The 20,206-nt window shown below is 30.5% G+C and overlaps 1 protein-coding gene across 1 annotated transcript; it reads left to right on the forward strand.

The window, feature by feature from the left end:
* Positions 1-15,878: 15,878 nt before the first annotated feature.
* On the forward strand, positions 15,879-19,164 carry LOC137837600 (silicon efflux transporter LSI2). The gene is made up of 4 exons (XM_068646632.2): positions 15,879-16,012; positions 16,926-18,194; positions 18,326-18,515; positions 18,663-19,164. Exons 2-4 carry the CDS (start codon positions 17,025-17,027, stop codon positions 18,923-18,925), a joined length of 1,623 nt encoding a protein of 540 aa, XP_068502733.2. The 5' UTR covers positions 15,879-16,012; positions 16,926-17,024; the 3' UTR covers positions 18,926-19,164.
* The last annotated feature ends 1,042 nt before the right edge of the window (positions 19,165-20,206 follow it).

A 20,206-nucleotide genomic window follows, 5' to 3' on the forward strand; every position in this document is an offset into this window, starting at 1 on the left:
TAAGTTTGCAAATTTATCATTCTCTTTAAAAATATTTGAATGATGAAATATAAAATATTTTTATATAAATTTGATTTGATTAAAATTTTATATATTATTCTCTTTGAATAATTATTTAAAAAAAAAGTTTCTTATATTTATTTTTATTTTTATTAATATATAATATTTTTATTTTATTTTATTATAATTATATTTATATTTTTATAATTAATTTTTTATAGTTTTAGTTATATTTTTTTTATTTTTTATTATATGAGTAGTGGATAGTTTTAAAAAAAAGTATAAATGTGGAATGTGATTAATTCATATCAAATCCTATGAATAAAAATGAGAGCACATTTTTTATTAATAAGAAATAATAAATAAATATGAATCATTTCAGGAGTTATTCAACTCTATTACAAATCAAATCGGTAACAACCAACTATTCCATTCAACTAAACTTAAGATACTAAACAAAGAACACATAAAAACACCACACAAGCGTCCCACTCAAACTAAAAGCTTGTAAAGTGAAAAGCTTTTAATCATAAACAAACACGTTAAGGAGTTTAGACACCAATCCGACCATCTTTAGTTGGACCAAAGAAAAAATTTCAAAATATCTATCACTCCACCTTTAAAGATGAATTTATTCCTATGCTTACAGATCTCACCAAAAATTGCAATCCAGACACTTCCCCAAAAGACATTAATATAGGTTGGAACATTACACGGTTTAAAATGTAAAAAACGTAAAACATAATCGATATGATCTACTGATGTCACCCCAAGCCAAACATAATATTGGTTCCAAACTAACCAAGCAATTGTACATTCGAAAAACAAATGCCTTGTGGTGTCTTCTTAGAGCACATAAGTCATTGTATATATTTTTAAGTAGTTTTCTTTCCTCTCCTTGTTTCTTTGCAATTGTGATAAACAACTTTTAGTCCCTTATCACTCACTTTTTCGTTCTCTCACTCATCTCCATTTGCTGATCCAAATAGGAAATGCACCCCTACTTTCGTCTCTAGGAACCATGCATCCCCTAATTCAAACAGACCATAAATATTTATTTCGTGGTAGAAAATATAAACATTAAAAACATCACAATTTCTAACTTTGTCAAATAGGAAGAAAAATGATAATACAAATTAAATTGTTCTATTATATTATCATGATATGATTTTTCATATTCATTTTTCCTAATATATTTTGGTGTTTACTAACTAATTCTACTTACTATACTATATCCTATAATAACTTAAATTTGATAATAATATTAGAAATTTCGTACATATAAAGGTTATATGAGAGCAAAGTTGACAAGACAACTAATGTTTCACATGCAGTTTCCTTTTTAGTACAATTGATATAACTTTTATATATATTTTTCATGATTATAGTACTTGTGGAGGATTTCTGTCCAGGGAGAATGTCCATTAAAGAGGGTGAAGAGGAAGTGTTAAATTAGAAGTTAAAGCAAAAAAAATCATGGCATTTAGCTAAAAGTAATTCAGAAAATATATAGAAAGCTTCTATTGCAGCCACAAGTGTGGTCTTGTCGTTGCTTTAACAATTTTTAATATTTTCAGGGAATAAAATAGATAAAAATCATTTTATATATGTTATTGTTATATTGATTGATGGTATAATTAGTAAATTTATATTATACTCTTTTTTAAATCCTCTAAGTTATATGTAATACCATACTAGCTAATAAAGAGAGAGGATGTGATCTATGGTTAACATTTGCTAAAAAGACAATAGATTATCTATGTTCCTTTTTATTCTACAATCCTTATTTAGTTAATAAATGAAAACTATTTTTTGTATATTATTATTGTACTTATTAATTGTGCATTGAGTCTTTCCAAATATAAACCATTGTGTGAATTTATTACAATAGGTTACATTATTTGCTTTTAAGAATGATGACAACATAGTAAGGAATGATATGTGTGATTTTCATTATATCGGTTTGTGAAGTAGAAAAGAATGTACAATTTTATTTTTTTTTAGCACAAAATTTGTGTTTCACTCTCGTCTCTCTGTCAGATCTTTATTGGGTAGTTACATCCCATAACTATTTTGGCATTGTTTTAAATATTAATTAATATTTTTTTATAAAAAAGAAAGTCATAATAAAATAATATAATCTTAAATATTAATTACATGATTTAAATTTTATGGTAATTATAACATTTATTATTTTTACTAAGGTTGAGAGTAAAAATAACTTGAAAAATTGAGTGGACTTAATAAATATAGAATTGAACTTATAAAAAATGATAATACAAATTTTGATAGTGAAAAAAAGAGTTAAAAAAATTAAAAATAAAAGAGAGGAGAGATGATAAGTTTTTTAATTACCTAATAAACTAAAAATTTATATAATTAAACACTCAAAAAATTAATAATTAGGTATTTTTACGTCATAAAAAATAAACAACAAATAAAAATATTAAAAAAAGTAAAAATATCAAATATGGGTCTTAAAATAATTTAATTCGATAAAAATGAAATTTACAGTTTCTTGAAATTGAAAATATCATTTTAAGAAAATGACACAGAGGAATACAGTGTATAATGGGAATTGTAATATATGAGTTAATTTGATAAATATCAATGAGTCAAACAATTAATAGAAAATGAAAAATTGTGTAGTAAAATATTTTTTAAATGAAATGAAACAAAAATACTAAAAGGAGTAGTGATAATCTATTTTTTTTTAAATTATCTAATAAATTAATAGTATTTTAATAATTTAAAATGAGAATAATTACGATAATAAAAAGAGTATGTAAATATTCATCATTATCTCTATATTTAATTTAAGAAATCAAGTATTATTCATGCTTATACATAGACTTAGTTTATATAAGAAATTTTCAGTAAAGTTGAGATGAGTTTAGACAATAATTGCTTGATGGATTTATTTTCTATCATAGTTTTTAGATGGACAACCATTATAATTTTTATTTTTTTTAATAAAGTTTTCGTGTTAGGCATCACTATGCAACTTGACATCTCAGCTATGCTGACACCTCAAGTAACAACAATCATCTGCCATCACATGAAAAAATATTATTAAAAAAAGAAAAAAAGAAAGAAAATACAAAAATATGGGGGGACTAGACCAAAACCCATATGTTAACACAAACGATACACAGGTAGATTATACCTATTCATAAAGAATTCTAAGAACAGCCTAGCTGGGAGTCTATTATACCAATGAAAAGATTCTCTATGAATAAATCCTAAATTAGCCAACTTATCAGCACACGCATTCCCTTCACGAAAAATATGAGTTACCCTAAACCTGATTGTCCCACAAAAATTAAGACAAGTATTCCATCGATTCTGAAGCATCCACAGAACATTAGTCCTAGCAATAAACGCAGCACAAATCAAGGCAGAATCACATTCAAGCCAGACATTAGTAAGTCCCATTTTTTGAGCTTCCTCCATAGCATGTATAACTCCATAAAACTCAGCAACCAAAGCAGTTTGAACTTCAAGAAACGCTGAAAAAGCACCAATAAATTCTCCCATACTCCCACGAAAAATACCTCCACAAGTAGCAAGACCAGGATACCCCCTAGCAGCCCCATCAGTATTAATTTTGACCCAGCCTGGTGAAGGAAATTCCCATCTAATAGGAAGAGGACGAAGAACTTTACCACTACGAGTCTTAATACCGAAAAACTTAATCACGTTGAAGTCCAATATATCATTCTTCATTGAAGCTTTAGACGAATTTCCCACTAGACAAGTTAAATCTTTAATTATCGAAATAGCCTTAGAAACCCCAATCTTATCCTGAAATCTAGCATAATTCCTCATACGCCATATCATCCATATAGAAAAGGTTATCACCGCAAGCTTAATCAATTTAACCAAAGGACTACCATCACTCTTAATAAAAGAAAGTAGATCATCCTTATTAGAGAAATGAGAAGTAAGAAAAATTTGTCGTACCCAACTCCAAATATGCAATGCGTTAGAACATTCAAAAAATAGATGTTGAATAGATTCCTCTTGCTTTTCACAAAGCGAACCCATAGAACATATATGCAAACCCTTATTCTGAATATGTTGATTTGTAGGAAGTCGCCCATGAAAAATTTTCCAGAGTACTAGAGTTTTGGAAGGCGGAATAGATGCAGACCAAATGAATTTACCCCAACCACCTGGAACTCCTGGTTCCAAGAAAAAAGTCCTAGCCGATTTAAGAGTGAAACGACCAGACTCATTTAGAATCCAATTAGGAATATCCTGTTCCTCTCTAATCATGATATGATTAAAAAAAATAGGCATCTGCTGTAAAGAGAAGGGAATATTTCAATCACAACCTGTCCAAAATTGAGAGACTGTATCCGGAATGCTAACACCATCAGATAACCCTGCAATATTTGCTAAAGAAGTAGTAGAGCACCATTTATCATTCCAGAAATTAATAAAAGAACCTGTACCAACAGTCCAATAAGTATAGTCAAGTATGGTAGAATAAAATTGCTTAATTCCAGGCCAAAGAGAGGAAGATCTATAAACCGTTCGAAATTCATATTTTGATTTAAGAACCCTGGCTTTCAAGAGTAAAGACTAAGGTTTGTCGCTATAAGCAAAGTTCCAAGCAAGCTTAAGAAGATATGCATTATTTTCATGATGAAGATTAATGATATTCAAGCCTCCATCCTCAAGAGGTGAACAAATTTTCCCCCAATTAACGGTATCAATACCTTTTTTCAGAATATCACCAGTCCAAATAAAATTCCGACACCACTGCTCAACTTGCTTAATAAGTGAAACAGGCCACTTATACATATTAAAACTATAAGCTAGAGATCCAGTAATCACTGTATTGACCAGCTGAATTCGACCCATCATGCTAAGAGATTTACCTTTCCAAGATGCGAGCTTCAATTTAACTTTATCAGCCAAAGGTTGAAGAAACCGACACTTTGGAGCACCAACAAAGATAGGCACTCCTAAATAATGGAAAGACAAACAACCATGACTACAGGAAAGAATATTTTGAATTTTGGTGACAAATCTTGGAGAATTATCCATGGTGAAGAAACTACTTTTAGAGTTATTAATATATTGACCAGAAAAATCACCATATGTTTTAAGAAAAGAACTCAAATTTCTAAGAGACTTAATATCCCCCCTACAAAAAATAAATATGTCATCAGCATACAAAATATGAGAGGGAGTGAGATAACCGTGCGGACTGGCCATATTTAAAATCTTCTTATCATTCACAAGCTTAGAGAGACCTCTACTAAGAACTTCCTCTGCAAGACAGAAAAGTAAAGGAGACAATGGATCACCTTGTCTTACCCCTCGACTACAAGGAAAAAAACCCACCAAACTACCACTTATTCTTATAGAAAGCATAGCTGAACGGATAATTGTACTAATCCAACCGACAAATGAGGGGTGAAAACCAAAGCGTTTTAAAACTAATAATAAGAATTTCCAACTTAGAGTGTCAAAAGCTTTATGAATATCAACTTTGTAAGCCACATTACCTCCTCTAACCTTTTTAGAAAGCAGGTTAATAGCTTCAGAAGCAATACCAATGCAATCCTGAATCTGTCTACCCTACACAAATCCATATTGATTAGGAGAAATGATTCTAGCAGCCACAAGTGCAAGCCTATCCGCCAGTATCTTGGAAATAATCTTAAACTTGAAATTAGCAATAGCAATTGGCCTGTAATCTTTAATGGAATCAACACCCTGAACCTTTGGAATAAGAGATACCACATTACTATTCATTCCAGGGAGAACCCATTTTTGTTTAAAAAACTGTTGAACAGCATTGCAAACATCTGTCCCAATAATTTCCCAGCAAGAATGATAGAAAACACCACCAAAACCATCAGGACCAGGAGCACTATTACCGTTAAGATTAAAAACAGCATTTTTAATTTCAGAGAAATCTGGACACTGAATCAACATCATATTCTCCTCAGAGGAAACCATCACAGGAATATAAGTACCAATAAAATCTTCCATATTATCAGTATCCAGAACATTAGAAATAGACTCAACATAAAGATTTTTATAAAAGTCCAAAATATGATCCTCAATGATTTTAGGATCCTCCGTAACCTCATTATCAATCCGTAGACGATGAATCCCACTAGAATTATATCTCCTTTTGACCACCGCATGGAAAAAAGCAGTATTTCGATCTCCATCCTTGAACCATAACATCCTAGCCCTTTCTTTCCAAAACAAATATTGACAGTGAAGAGCATGATCAAGCTCCTCCTTAGCAATCTTTTCTTGACAGAGAAGTTCATCACTATCAGACAAACTAGAAGTCTCTAAGCTTTTTTGAATACCAAGAAGGATGTCCTGCTTAAGAAGAACTCCATTATGAACATTACCAAAAGAATTTTTATTTCAGTCTCGATGCAACCCTTTCCTTCCGTTACACCAAGTATAACAAGATCCAGTAAAAGGCATACAAGAAAGATCATTAGTATTAATCCAGTCCAGGAATTCATTACAAGAAACCTGATTAACAGGAGACATAGCCACCAAATGCATATTAACAGATTTGAAAAGGACGTCGAAAGCATTAGTGTACAACATCATGGGTTCAACAAGAAAAACCAGGAGAGGTTTATGTAGGTTAAGTAAACTAAGCAACATCTCCACAGTTTTGTGGTTCCCCAATCCTCTGACATTCCAAAAAAATGAAGAGACCTTCATTGCGACGTTGTAGAGAGAACTGCCTTAGCAGTTTTCCTGGATTTACCAGTCCCCTTAGGTGGTCTCCCTGGTTTTCTTTTAGTGCGAACTGTTTCCTCCCCATTATCACTGTCATCCTCCTCCATGTCTGATGGAGATCAAGCCCAAGAGAACATGGAGGCCACTCATCAAGCTCAAGAAGAGGTGGAGGCACAAATGGAGGATGCCCATGGAGGTCAAAGTCCACCTCAAAGGATTACAAGAAGCATGTTCAAAGCCTTGGGAGCAAGAGGACATTTATTTTCTCTTTTTGTAGTGTCTTTAGTTGAAGGTGCTTAGAGGGAAACCTTAGAAACCTCTTTTGTTATAGCATCTTTTAGGTTTTAAATAGGACCTTTAGGGGGGTGTATTAGTAGATAGGTGTAGGTGTAGTTTTTGGGAGGTGTCATAGTAGAAAAAGGTCACACCTCCCATGTGACTTGTTTTTGGTGGGAATTTCAAATGAGTTTATTTGAAATTTCCCACCTATTTTTCAGCACCTTAGGCTATAAATAGAGGTGCTTCCTTTGTAAAATTCAGATTTGAATTTTATCTAAAGAAACTATACTCAAAATTGGAGTGAGCATTTGGAGAGCTTTGAGCTTCTTCTCTAGTCTTATCTTGAAGGACCATGGTTTCCTCAAGTGGCGGCTTCCACACTCATCTAGGAGCATCCATTCTTCTAGTGGCGTGATCATCCAACCATTCCTCCATCTTCATGAGCATTCTCTTCTCCTTCCTTTCTTCTTCTTCAATTTGTTCTTATTGCCTTGAGTTTTGAGTTGTTTTTGTTTCGGTTCCTTTAATTTTCCAGCACCTATTTTCTGTTTAGTTTTTAAATTCTGTTCGGTTCTTTTGTTTTGAAGTTCAATTCTGTTCGGTTTGTTCTTTTCCTTCTCCTTTGTTGATTCAATTTGACAATATTTGGTTCATCCAAATGAGTTTGGGATTTGGTACTTGTTTTGGTGAGTTCTTGATCTTAGAACTATGATCCAACTTCTAAGAAAGTGCCTCTACATTTTCCAGCTCAAGGTGATTCCTCAAAGTGTCAAGAATCTTGTTCTATGTGGCTATTGGAATCACATCAATGTCATTAGAGTCAGTCCAAAATTTTGAAACAACCTGATTTTCAATATGATCAGAATTAATTCCAACAATGGTAGGCGGAATAGTTGACGCTCCAATATGAGAATCAACTCCCACATTTGTAGTCTCCAAACCATCAAGAGAAGAAAAGTGATTTTGAAGGACCAACGATATTGCTTTAACATCCCCAAGATATTTAGCCTTTCGAGGGGAGGGATGAGGCGACTGAGATGGTACAGTCACAATAGCAGAGACCTCCACATTAGAAACTGGAGCATTAGTATCCGCATGTGATTTAACCCTCTGAGGAGAGGTAGTACGCAACGGAGATGCTACAATCACAGGAACAGATACCTCCACATGATGATCATCAATAAAAGTTGTGGAATTTGACTCTGAGTCCTTAGCTTGCATAACAGCAAGTGAGTCCAAAGTGGGAGTGGACAACCCCTGCTTGGGTGAGGACCTATCATGATCTGAAGCATCCTCCAGAGGAGGCATATATGCAAAAACATCCTCCCCTCCACCTGTTTCATCAACTTTCAACTTATCAATGAGGCCTTCCACGAGTTTTGTCTCCGGATCTTTTTTCCTATATTCTTTACGTTGTTTAGGAATCACGGTCCTCCCTTGGTCCCGTTCATCAGAAGATGCCTTCTGAGAAGGTTTATGTTGAGGCCCAAGAACACGACCCTGGTCATGGATCGCCCGACACTGAGCAAGCTCGTGCCCAATCATCTTACAATGAGAGCAAAAAGGAGGGAGCCATTCATATTCCACACCAGCTACAAAAGCAAAGTCTGGACGTTCAACCAAAAGTTGATCGGAGAGAGGGGACAGAAGATCAATATCCACCAACACTCTAGCAAACATACCCCTATTCTTTCTCATAGTATGCTCATCCAAAGACAAAGGAGTACCAAGGCCTCTAACGATGGAATATATTGTATTTGGTTTCCAATACTCCAAAGGCAAATGGTAGATTCTAACCCATGTCTGAGTTTTGGTATCCTTCATGGTAGCTGGGACAAAGTCTTTTGTCCAGGCAAACAATCTCAATAAACCAGGAGATAACTTGAGGGAACCCATTCCGAGGGCCCATCTCATGTCTTCTATAGAAGCGAACTCAAACTCATAGAAACCCTTTCCAAGAGGAATTGCTTTCCATGGTCCAAGAGCTTTCCACACCGGCTGCAACTTTTTAGTTAAATCCAGGTGTGTGAGAGGTTTATCCCCCTTAGATAGAATAACCCGACCATGGAGATGGGTTTTGCAATCCTCAAGACCAGCCAAGTAATCTGCCTCATCAATCTGGACAACAATCATGTCACCCTTAATACAAGGGGTAGGTAGTTGGGACAAAGGAATATCACATGTATTTTCCAAAGCCTGAGCAAAAGTCTTCCTTTGACCGGACATGGAATATACTTTATTATCAGGACAGACTTTTCGATCGATCAAACAAGTCCATGGAATGAGGAAACCCGCAGAGCCCTCCGCCATGTTAAAAGGCTAACAAGTCCGAACCTATAGTAGGAAACCCTAAAACCCCCAAATCTTCAATTTAGGGTTTCAGTTTCGTTAGTTTACGTAACCTGGACCTGCTGCTATTAGGGTTCGTCGCCGTCTTACTCGCAGCTGGACAGCGACCACTGGTTTCACGGTGGTTGGGTTTATGCGGCGGCGCTCGTTTGACAGTGGTGCGGCCCGCTCTGCAGTGTGGCAGCGTCGTTTGGTGTGGCCAGAGCACAACGGTGGAGAGCGGTGCTAAATAAGAATGATGTTAGAGGACGATGGTGGAGGGTGCCGGCGGAGTTGCAGGAAGCTAGAAGGAGTGGAGGACGTGCGGAGCGTGCGCAGAGGCAAACCTAATAGGTTTTCCTTCGATTGACTAAATTAATTGTTTATTTAGTTTAATTTAATTTAATTTTTAGTTTTATATAAAGTTATATTATTTTAAATTGTTTTCTATAAGTGATTTATTTTTTTAAAACAAATATATTGTAATTAATTTGCATAATGTTATATTGGTAATGCATGTTAAAAACATGTGTATTAGTATGTTAGTATTAGAGTATCAAGTCTTTGGTCAATGATGTTATGTTATTAGTCAACTAACTATATTTAAGAGTCAATTAACAGCAACGAATAATTGAGTAAAACATGAAAAAAAAATGTAATAGAAAACATGAATGGTGAAAAGTTTATAAAATTGTGATAATTGAATGATCAAAAAGGTAAAAGTTTAGTCAAGTAATAGATTGTTCATGTGAAGTATATCGATATATGATAATTTTATTATTCTCAAGTTGTAAAAACTTTAAACTACAAAAAATGACAATATATGATATTTTAAAAAATCCTATATGGTGAATTTTAAAAATGTATGATTGAAGATGAAATTAGAAGAATTTGTAGTTGAGGAAGTTATTTGAAAGATTTAAAATAGTTGAATGAGCAACTGAATAATTGAACCTACCTATAATAATGACAATAATTTGATAGAAAATACCTTAATATTATGATCACTTAAAAATTAGTAAATTAAATAATTTTTTATCAATAATAAAAAATAAATAAATAAGAATATTTTAGTATTTTAGAGATGATCCAATTTATATATAAAATCGCATAAAAACAAACAAAATATCTCTCAGAATCTTGTCACTAACTTTCTACAAGAACAATTATTAGAAAAAAGATTTTCAAAGACAAAATATCATATGCCTATGTATTAGAGATCCTACATCGACTAGAGATTAGAGTATTTTATTGTATATAAGTGGGTGCAAACCTCACCTCATGAGCCGGTTTTATGGGTTTGAGTTAAATTTAAAGTTCACTTTTTAACATGGTATAGAATCATTTAAAAAGTCTATCATATCAATTGTGTGTTGGCCTTATCAAACCACCTCCTATCGGACCACCTATAAATCTAACTGATCTAAATAAATCATTTATATTTTAAATACATGCAAATCAACCTTCAACCCTAAATTAAATGATAAAATGGTGTCACTTGGGGAGGTAAGTGGAAGTTGGTGTGTGAGGTAGCAGCAGGCATATTCAATTATAAGTTAGTGGAGTATTGCTATATATGCCAAGTTTTAATTAATTAAAAGAATTTGTCTGGCTTGAAAAATTATCATGTGCCCAAATTCAATTACTTTTTAGAGAGTGGATAATTTTTTTTATTTATTTTCATAAAACTTTTATTCAATTGGTTAGCAATTTGTGAGTGATAGTGTTGTGGGGTTTAGCACAAAAGGAATTGTACGGAAAGATGTAGTTCAATCTCTTTTTGTACAATTTTTTTAGGTTGAGCTTTTATTTACACTTCAAACTTGTATTTTATCTCCTAAGATCTCTTATATAAATTCTTTACATTGGATCACTCATTGAAGCACTTAAGTGTGTCACATGAATTATTTTTTATTGTTAATAAGAAAAAAAGAACTTTAAAGGTTCAAAGTGTAATTTAGAGATTGGATAAGCTATACTAGAGAGAAATAATTACATTTTCCGGTTAGTATTTCTTTCTGCCATATAATTTATAGAAAAATAAGTAAATTGTATTGAGTTATATTTGGATAAACTCAATTCAATAAAAAAAAAGATTAAGTTTGGTTAAATTTGTGTTATTTTTATTATATTCAACTCAATCAAATTCAATTTATCTTTAACAGAATTGGTTCATTAGGTTATAAGTTTTTTTTTTTTTTTTAATTTATAACTTTTAAGTACTTTTAAAAAATTCAGAATAATATGTCATAGCTTGCATTAAGTATTAAAAATAATAAATAATAAATAATTAAAATTTCAAATAATAATTTTGGTCAGGATTGGATTTCTGGATTTTTACATAAATGATTTATCATTCAACCTATAAATTTTTATTAGTATTAGAAGTTAGGGTTTAAAATTGATGAATAATAATTATCGTGTTTTAAATTAAAAGCATTATATATAAAAGAATTAAAATAATTTTACTCTTTATTTATTTAAAATCATTATCTATCTAAAGTACAAATCCTTTAACTTTTCTCTACTTTCTATTTAAAAATAACTGATGATTATTTATGATTTTATTTATTTATTTATTGTAATAACTATAGAAAGGTTACTATATCATTACTCACAAACTCACTCACTCTTAAATTCTTGATTTGAGTTTTATTATCATATAAATATTTTAGTTTTTCAGTTATAATTACATACGACAAGAAAATCATGAAATAGAAATCATCAAATAGAAATCAAATTTATAAAAAAATAATAATTAGTTGTTATAGTGACTAAATTAGAGACAATTTTGTAGACTAAAAAAATTGATTTCTAAATTAGTTTATATTATTGTTAAATAGTTTCTAAATTGATATCTAATTAGCTACCAAACTTTTAACTATCAATTATTTAAAAATCATTTAACCATAATATAAACTAATTTAGAAACATTTTTTTTAATTTATAAAATGGTCTCTAATCTAGTCATTATAATAACTAATTATTTTTAGTTTTTAAAATTAGTTTTTATTTCATAATTTTCTTATAGTGACATTTATTTATTTTATAAATTATAAACACTATTATTTTTGGTTTTTTTTTATGTGCTCCATTGATAGAGTACTCAATTATCTAAAGAGGTGTACAACAATTCTTTGATTTCTCATTTTTAGGAGTTTTAGATTATTTTTTTCTTTGATATGTACTCTTCCTATAAAATCAGATTTATCATCTAATAGTTTGAATTTAATTGTATAAAAATTTTAAATCAGTATTTTTTTATTAAATTAGATTAGTTTTATTACCATATTATTTAACCTATTAACACCTCTAACATGGTTCCACTAAAGTTATTGCCCTTTATAACTTTGACCCTAGGTGCACTTATATAATAGAAGGCTACCTTTCAACATGTTGTGTGAAATTTTGGTGTTAAGTTTATACCTCTAAGGTTGCTTAAGACTAAAATCATTTCTATATCTCAAACCCTAAAATAATTTTTAGAGAAAAACATTTTCATGTCAAATCAAAGCTAGGACAACAAGGTGTGAGCTTCGAAGTTATACCTAATTCCCAAAAGAATTCTCTTTATCAGGTAATTGTTGTTCTCATTTTCCATTTTATTGAATTAAAAGTTTTGTATGATTATTTGATGATAGTTTCCACTAAATATGTCTACTATGCAAAATCATATGAACGAAAAAATAATAATGAAACATGGGATTTCACTCTTATTATCATATATTTGAAAATTTATCGTTTTCAATATGAATATTGATTTTTTAAAAATATTTTGTTTATGTCTCTATTTTTTTAAATTACAGAAAAACAACTCGTGAACTGGTCAGTGTTCAATCCATTTAAATCAAATAATTGAGCTTAAAAAATCGGTCTAAAATCTGATAAACTGGTCAAAATTAAAAAAAAAACAATAAAAACGCGTCAAAACCAATAAAATCTTGCTCCACAACGAGTCAGTGATTTTTATACAATTTCTTTAAAATACAACATTATTTTGACTTTTTTTCTCTTAAAATTTTAAAGTATTTGTTCTTTCTTTTCAATTCTAAATTTAAATTTTTTTCTTAAAAACATTATTTTGTATATTTTTAAATTAGACATAAAGATAATGGTACATTTTAAACGCAAAAAACTTATAAAATATGAAGTTAAGGTTTTTAATATTATTAAATTATGATGTTATATTTCTATAGTATTATTTTACTTGTATTTATTTTTTATAAAAATAATAGTAATTGCAATATACAACTTATTCAAATATTTTCGCATTATAATTATTGAAAAATTTACTTTGATTAAAGATAGGGATATTTTAAAGATAAGGATATTTTACATTATATAAAAGGATTCAAATTTTATTTTATAAATCCATTTTATAAGATTGAGTTAAATTTGAAGTTTTTTTTTTTAAATAACATCAAATACATGTAGAATCTATTTTGACGAAAGTTTCTTGAACTTATTAAACTATTCACTCTCTTATGGTTATTGATAAATATATAATATATAATTGGCTTTCATTCTTTAAAGAATAAGTGATTTTGGTACATATTGAGATTTTAATAATTTTATTATTATAGTGCTATGTTATGAACAGAAGAACCTACTCTAGTTTCCTAGTCTATTGGTTAAGTCTTATACACCAACCAATTATTGAAACATGGCAATTTAAAAAACAAATCAGTGGTCTATTATGACTATTTTGCCTTTTGAAAAGAGAAAAAGATAAAGAAAACTAATGCATGCCTCCAATACATCTTTCATACTTAATACCAAGAGTTTTGGATCTAGTACTTATGGAGGGTGCACTTGAATTGAAGTTCAAAAGATACTTCTAATATATTTATAAACACAATATTTTTTTCACAAATTACATAGTTTCAAATATTGTGTAATAAGGTTTCAATTCTAGTAATTAAATTTTAAGTATGAAACAAATTATATTATAAGAGGAAAATGTTTATTTTATATGTATTAATTAATCATTATTTTCAAGCACGAATATTCTATATCAATATTAGAATTATATATACTCAAACTTTAATTATCGTCTTAAGAGAACAAATAACTATTGTATATATGTAGTAACGATTTATCGTTAAGATATACTATTGAATTTGATGTCTAATATAATTATACCCTATTATTTAATAATAATAATAAAAAAACAACTTAATTTTTTTTATAAACAAGAAATAATAAATAAATGTGAATCACTTAAGGGTAACTCAACCTTTATAAAAAAAAAATATCATCTCACTCCATATTCTGTCCCAAAACAAATCTTTACTCTAAAAAAAATCAAAGTGGTCCGCCATTGGCAGCAACCAGATGTATCATCACAACAAACTCCAAAATACATACAAACGTAAATAGCTCACCAAATGTTAGCCTCCAACATTATCCGACCTTTATTTAAATTCCTTATACAAAAAACACAACACCTTAACAAACTACGAACAAAAAAAAATACATAATATTTTCACGACACAAATACTCCTCAAAGAGTCACATTAATATAATGTAAGGAGCAGATACTCCTATTGCAAAAATCCTTTTACTCCATACTGATAGTCAGACTGCCTACACCCATTCTGCAAAACACACAACTTCTTTCCAAAAACAAAGATTTAGCATTATATACCAAAGTAAATAAAGCAAAATTATTTAACAGATTTCATACATACCTTGAGTCCCAAACACCAGTCAGAATAAAAGAACTCTGTATCTTTTTCTTTACTAATAATCCAAGTCCAAACTTTTCTTTGTATCATCGCAAACACCTCTATATGGTTTAAAGACACACTTACTCCAATTTTTCCAAATTTCACCTACAATTACAATCCACACCCTTCTCCAAATTTTGCCCAAATTTTGGATAGTGATCATTTATCATTTGTAGGTCCAAACATCAAGAAGTATACCTTAGCATCAAAGTAGTACACAGGCAAGCATCCCATCCCAAAAGAAGAAAATTCAAATAAAAGTTTTTATACTTGATATTTATGATTTTTTTTTTAGCTTTTTATACAGTTTTTCATACTTTATCATATCAAATATTCATTTAAAGCCATGGTGACCTAAAATAATACTCATTTCTTATAATATACCACATGTCATCCATGAATTATCCTTACATGAAAGCTTGAAAAATATCTCAACCAATAGTGGAAGCAAGTAGAGGTATAAGATTATATAATATACAAAATATCATCACATATTAATTAATGTATCACAATCCCAATTATCATTCTGTTAATGTGCTGTGGAAAGTACCAATTGGTATCACATGCTAGTTATTTCAAAATTAGTTATTCTTATTAAATATTAAATATTAAAGTGGTGTGAAGTGACGCAAGTGCAAGTATGTGTGAGAAGCATTTGTTTTTCAATTAAAAGGCAATGCTACTGCTCCATCCTAGATTAAACAAAAATATTTGTCAGTATTCAAAATATCCTATGCCTTTAATTGAAGGGGAAAAAGAGTAAATTTTTATGCCATATTCTGATTGGAAGCTATTAAAGTTGGTGTTTATAGCTTCTTTACTCCAGTGTGCATATTTATAAAAAGAGGGTCACATTTCACCCATTGGTATGAAGTGTCTTGCATAGTTTTCAGCTCTCAGGTTGCTGCAATTCGACCTCTTCCACCATTTTTTTTCTTTTTGAGGTAACAATATGATGTGTAATGTGTAATAGATGCTTGTGTAGTTTTCCTCTTCAAGTTCTCTTGAATTAAATGGTGTATTATATGATGATCATGATGATGATGCCAAAACCACAGTAGAAATTTTGCTTTTTTTTTTCTGAAAGAAGTTGTTGAACTTACCAGGTTTCCTGCATTTTGAGAAATTAAAAAAAGAAATAACTCATTATGGTTACTTCATTAAGTGGCAGTTACAAAAGAAGAGAAAAGAAAAAGGTTTATAAGTAGTACTGATTCTTCTTTAAACCAAAAAACTGATATGCAACTCTGCTATACATATCAGATATATTTCTATGGTTTTCTATATCAAAGAGTTTATTTGCTTTTTGAAAGTAATTTTTTCAAAAGTTTACTTTTTTTTTATAATTTCAAAATAAAAAATAAACTATTTTTGGTAAAAGTAAATTATTGGTATTGTTGTGTTGTGTTGCTTGGTTATTGCTATTGCTTGGTTTGTTGGTGAGCTACCTTTTTTTCTCTTTCAGTTTATTTATGAGCTTGTTAAGTTATTATCCTCCAGATGTTTTTCACGATGGTTACTCCTGTTATGTTTTATACTATGCTTTGAAACTCAGTTACTTTTATTTTGTTCAAAGTTATTATGCTTTATAATATCAAATTCAAGTGTCTGATTCATATTTAATCTTTAAAAAAATTATATTAACATATAGTGTAGGTGTAGCCGTAATCATGCAACGTAGTTTAACTACATATCCATGAAAATATCTCTGATTGATCGCTATTCATCTTCAGTGATAATGAGGATTCACTTAATTCAAGTCTAAAAGTAGTAGAGTTTTAAGAAATGGTGTCTGAGGATGGATTTTCATGAAATTTTACTTAGTTTCTTACTGAACAATTGCTTTTCCATGTCCAGGAAATTCTACCAAAAAAGGGTTCTATTGTGTTGGCCTAGAGTTGAAGTTCTTGATAATTGTTTGAGAATTTGGGAATTGTTGCTTGTTGAATTACAATAATGGCACTAGCTGCTGCTTCAAAAGTTGTCCTTGGTTCATTAGCCTTTGCAATCTTCTGGGTACTAGCAGTTTTTCCAGCCGTGCCTTTCTTACCCATTGGGAGAACTGCAGGGTCCCTTCTGGGTGCAATGCTTATGGTCATATTCAAAGTTCTTAGTCCAGATGAAGCTTATGGTGCAATTGATCTCCCAATTCTTGGTCTTCTTTTTGGGACAATGCTTGTTACTATTTTTCTTGAAAAAGCAAACATGTTTAAGTACTTGGGGAAATTGCTCGCTTGGAAAAGTAGAGGACCAAAGGACTTACTTTGTAGAATCTGTTTGATTTCTGCTATCTCAAGTGCTTTCTTCACCAATGACACCTCTTGCATTGTTTTGACTGAATTTGTGTTGAAAATTGCAAGGCAGCATAACCTTCCACCCTACCCTTTCCTTCTTGCACTTGCTTCAAGTGCTAATATTGGATCTTCAGCAACACCTATTGGGAACCCCCAAAATCTAGTTATAGCTATTCAGGGTAAAATATCATTTGGGAAATTTCTGATGGGTATTCTTCCAGCTATGCTTGTAGGAGTTGTTGTGAATATTGTTTTTCTTATTGCCATGTATTGGAAGGCACTATCTTCTTGTCCTAAGGATGAAGAGGATCCAATTTCAGAAGATGTTGTAGAAGAGGAGATTGTTTCCCATCAGTTTTCTCCAGCCAGAATGTCTCATTTTGCATCCTTGAATTCTCAAGAATGTAATGGCAGTCTAGAACTTGGTAATACTGTTCAAAACTCTTCTCAAGTTCATGTTATGACAGACCAATCAACTCAAAGTGTAAGTGAAGTTCAGATGGTTCGTAGTGGCACGAAGGATTCCACTTCCACACCAAACTCAAATGCATCCAAGGAGACAAATGATACAAAAGAGGAAACCAATCCTTCAAAAAATGTTGCAATAGCAGTAGATAAACCTACTGGGGAACATGTTATGTCCTCTTCAGAAGGAAAGGACTATATGAACATAAAATGGAAGAGGGTACTCTGGAAATCTTGTGTTTATGCAATCACACTGGTCATGTTGATTGCAATGCTTATTGGTTTGAATATGGCATGGACTGCAATTGCAGCCGCAATAACTTTGGTAGTTCTTGATTTCAAAGATGCAGGGCCAAACTTAGACAAGGTAAAACTCAAATAACACGGCATAAAATCTCTTTTTATCTCTCTTCCATTTGACATGTTGACTATTGTTATTATTCTTGCACCGATTAAACTTCAAACAAATTCTTAGTGTGGTTTTATTTCTTGGAACAGGTATCATATTCACTTTTGATATTCTTTTGTGGAATGTTCATCACAATAGAAGGCTTTAAGAAAACTGAAATTCCAAGTGCTATGTGGGATGCAATGGAGCCCTATTCTCGCATAGATCATGCTAGTGGAACAGCTATTCTTGCTGTAGTTATACTTGTCCTATCAAATTTGGCTTCAAATGTACCAACTGGTAAGCAAGCAATGATTATATCTGCTAAGATAACAATTTTTCTTTTACAAGTTGCTGATATGTTCCATAGTTCTCCTATTTCATTCATGATTGACCAAGATCCATTTTCATTTGATGTATCACAATGTTTCTATGTATACTTTGTAGTTCTATTGCTTGGAGCAAGAGTTGCAGCCTCAGCTGCTGCAATTTCTAAAGGGAATGAGGAGAAGGCATGGCTAATCTTAGCTTGGGTTAGCACCATAGCAGGGAACTTTTCACTGTTAGGATCAGCTGCGAACTTGATAGTGTGTGAGCAAGCTCGTCGTGCTCCAAACCTTGGATACACATTAACCTTTTGGACTCATCTAAAATTTGGACTTCCTTCTACTCTTATAGTCACTGCTATAGGGTTGACACTCATAAAATGAAAAGAATTTACTAAACTTCAAAGAATATTGTTGTAGAAGTTTACACAAGAAAAGTCAGTTTAATGTAGTATATTTTAAGGTTGTTAGAAAAAATAGATAGATGAACAAGGAACTTTCTCTGTTTTTGTGGTTAATGCCATCAAAATAAGTAGTATATGAATGTGATGTCTGGTGAAAGTTTGTAGGAATGCTTTGGAATTTCAAGTTTTAATAAATGTTAGCTTGGGAGTTATGTGGAATCTTTGCTAACCAATTTACTTTCTTCCAATTACATTTTTTAGCATGACATTTTCTTCTTCATTTCAAAATAATACATACCATTTTTTAAACAAATTTATTATTATTGCATTAATTAAAAATTTGTTAATATCACTTTTTTTTTATCTATAAATCAGAAACACATACGCTATTCTTATTTTTATCATCTACATATAGTTATATTTAATATTAAAAATTGAATAAGTGAAATTATGATTCGTACTTTAAAAATTATTTTTTCATATATTTAATTATGACTAAGATGTCCAAAGACATTTTTTTATCATCATTACCATGTGTCATAATATTGCATAGTCATAGGTTGTAGATATTAAATATATTTTTACTTTTTATTTGTATCATTATATGTATATTTGTATTACAAACTCATGTTAAAACACGATATTTTGTTTCATACTAATGTTTTGTCTAAGTTTAGATTTTCTACTGTGGATTTCTTTTATTCAAAATTGCACTGATTTTGATATATTAAAAAATTAATAATATATTTTAAAATATTAAATTTAATATACTTTAAAGATACACTAAAAATCTAAGTTTTATTTTGTCTTCTCTTTAGGAGTAGATAGTACTTTTTAGTCAAAATTTAGTTATATAATGATATTAGTTCACCATAAATTTATGTGTAGCTGTATTTTTTAAATATCCTTGTGTGTATTTATATTTTTTTTATCACTATATATATATATATATATATATATGATTTTTTAAATATATATGCAGAAATATATAAGTTTACAATAAAATTAAAAAAATACTGATATCACGCCTGTATTTTTGTTAATAATAATAAATTAAATGTTAGAATTGATTATTTTTTATTAAACTTTTTTTTATCAACAAAGAATAAATAAAATCCAGACCAAACTTCTTAACACCTAACCAACTAGGGATCCAACATACTTTACAAAACATCAATCAGAGTGATATAAACATAACAAGACTAATATAAGCATGATCACATCAGAATACAATTATATCATCCTCCAAAGGAGACATGTT

Source organism: Phaseolus vulgaris, chromosome 4, assembly GCF_051622355.1.
Source record: "Phaseolus vulgaris cultivar YP4 chromosome 4, ASM5162235v1, whole genome shotgun sequence".
NCBI classification, from domain to species: domain Eukaryota; kingdom Viridiplantae; phylum Streptophyta; class Magnoliopsida; order Fabales; family Fabaceae; genus Phaseolus; species Phaseolus vulgaris.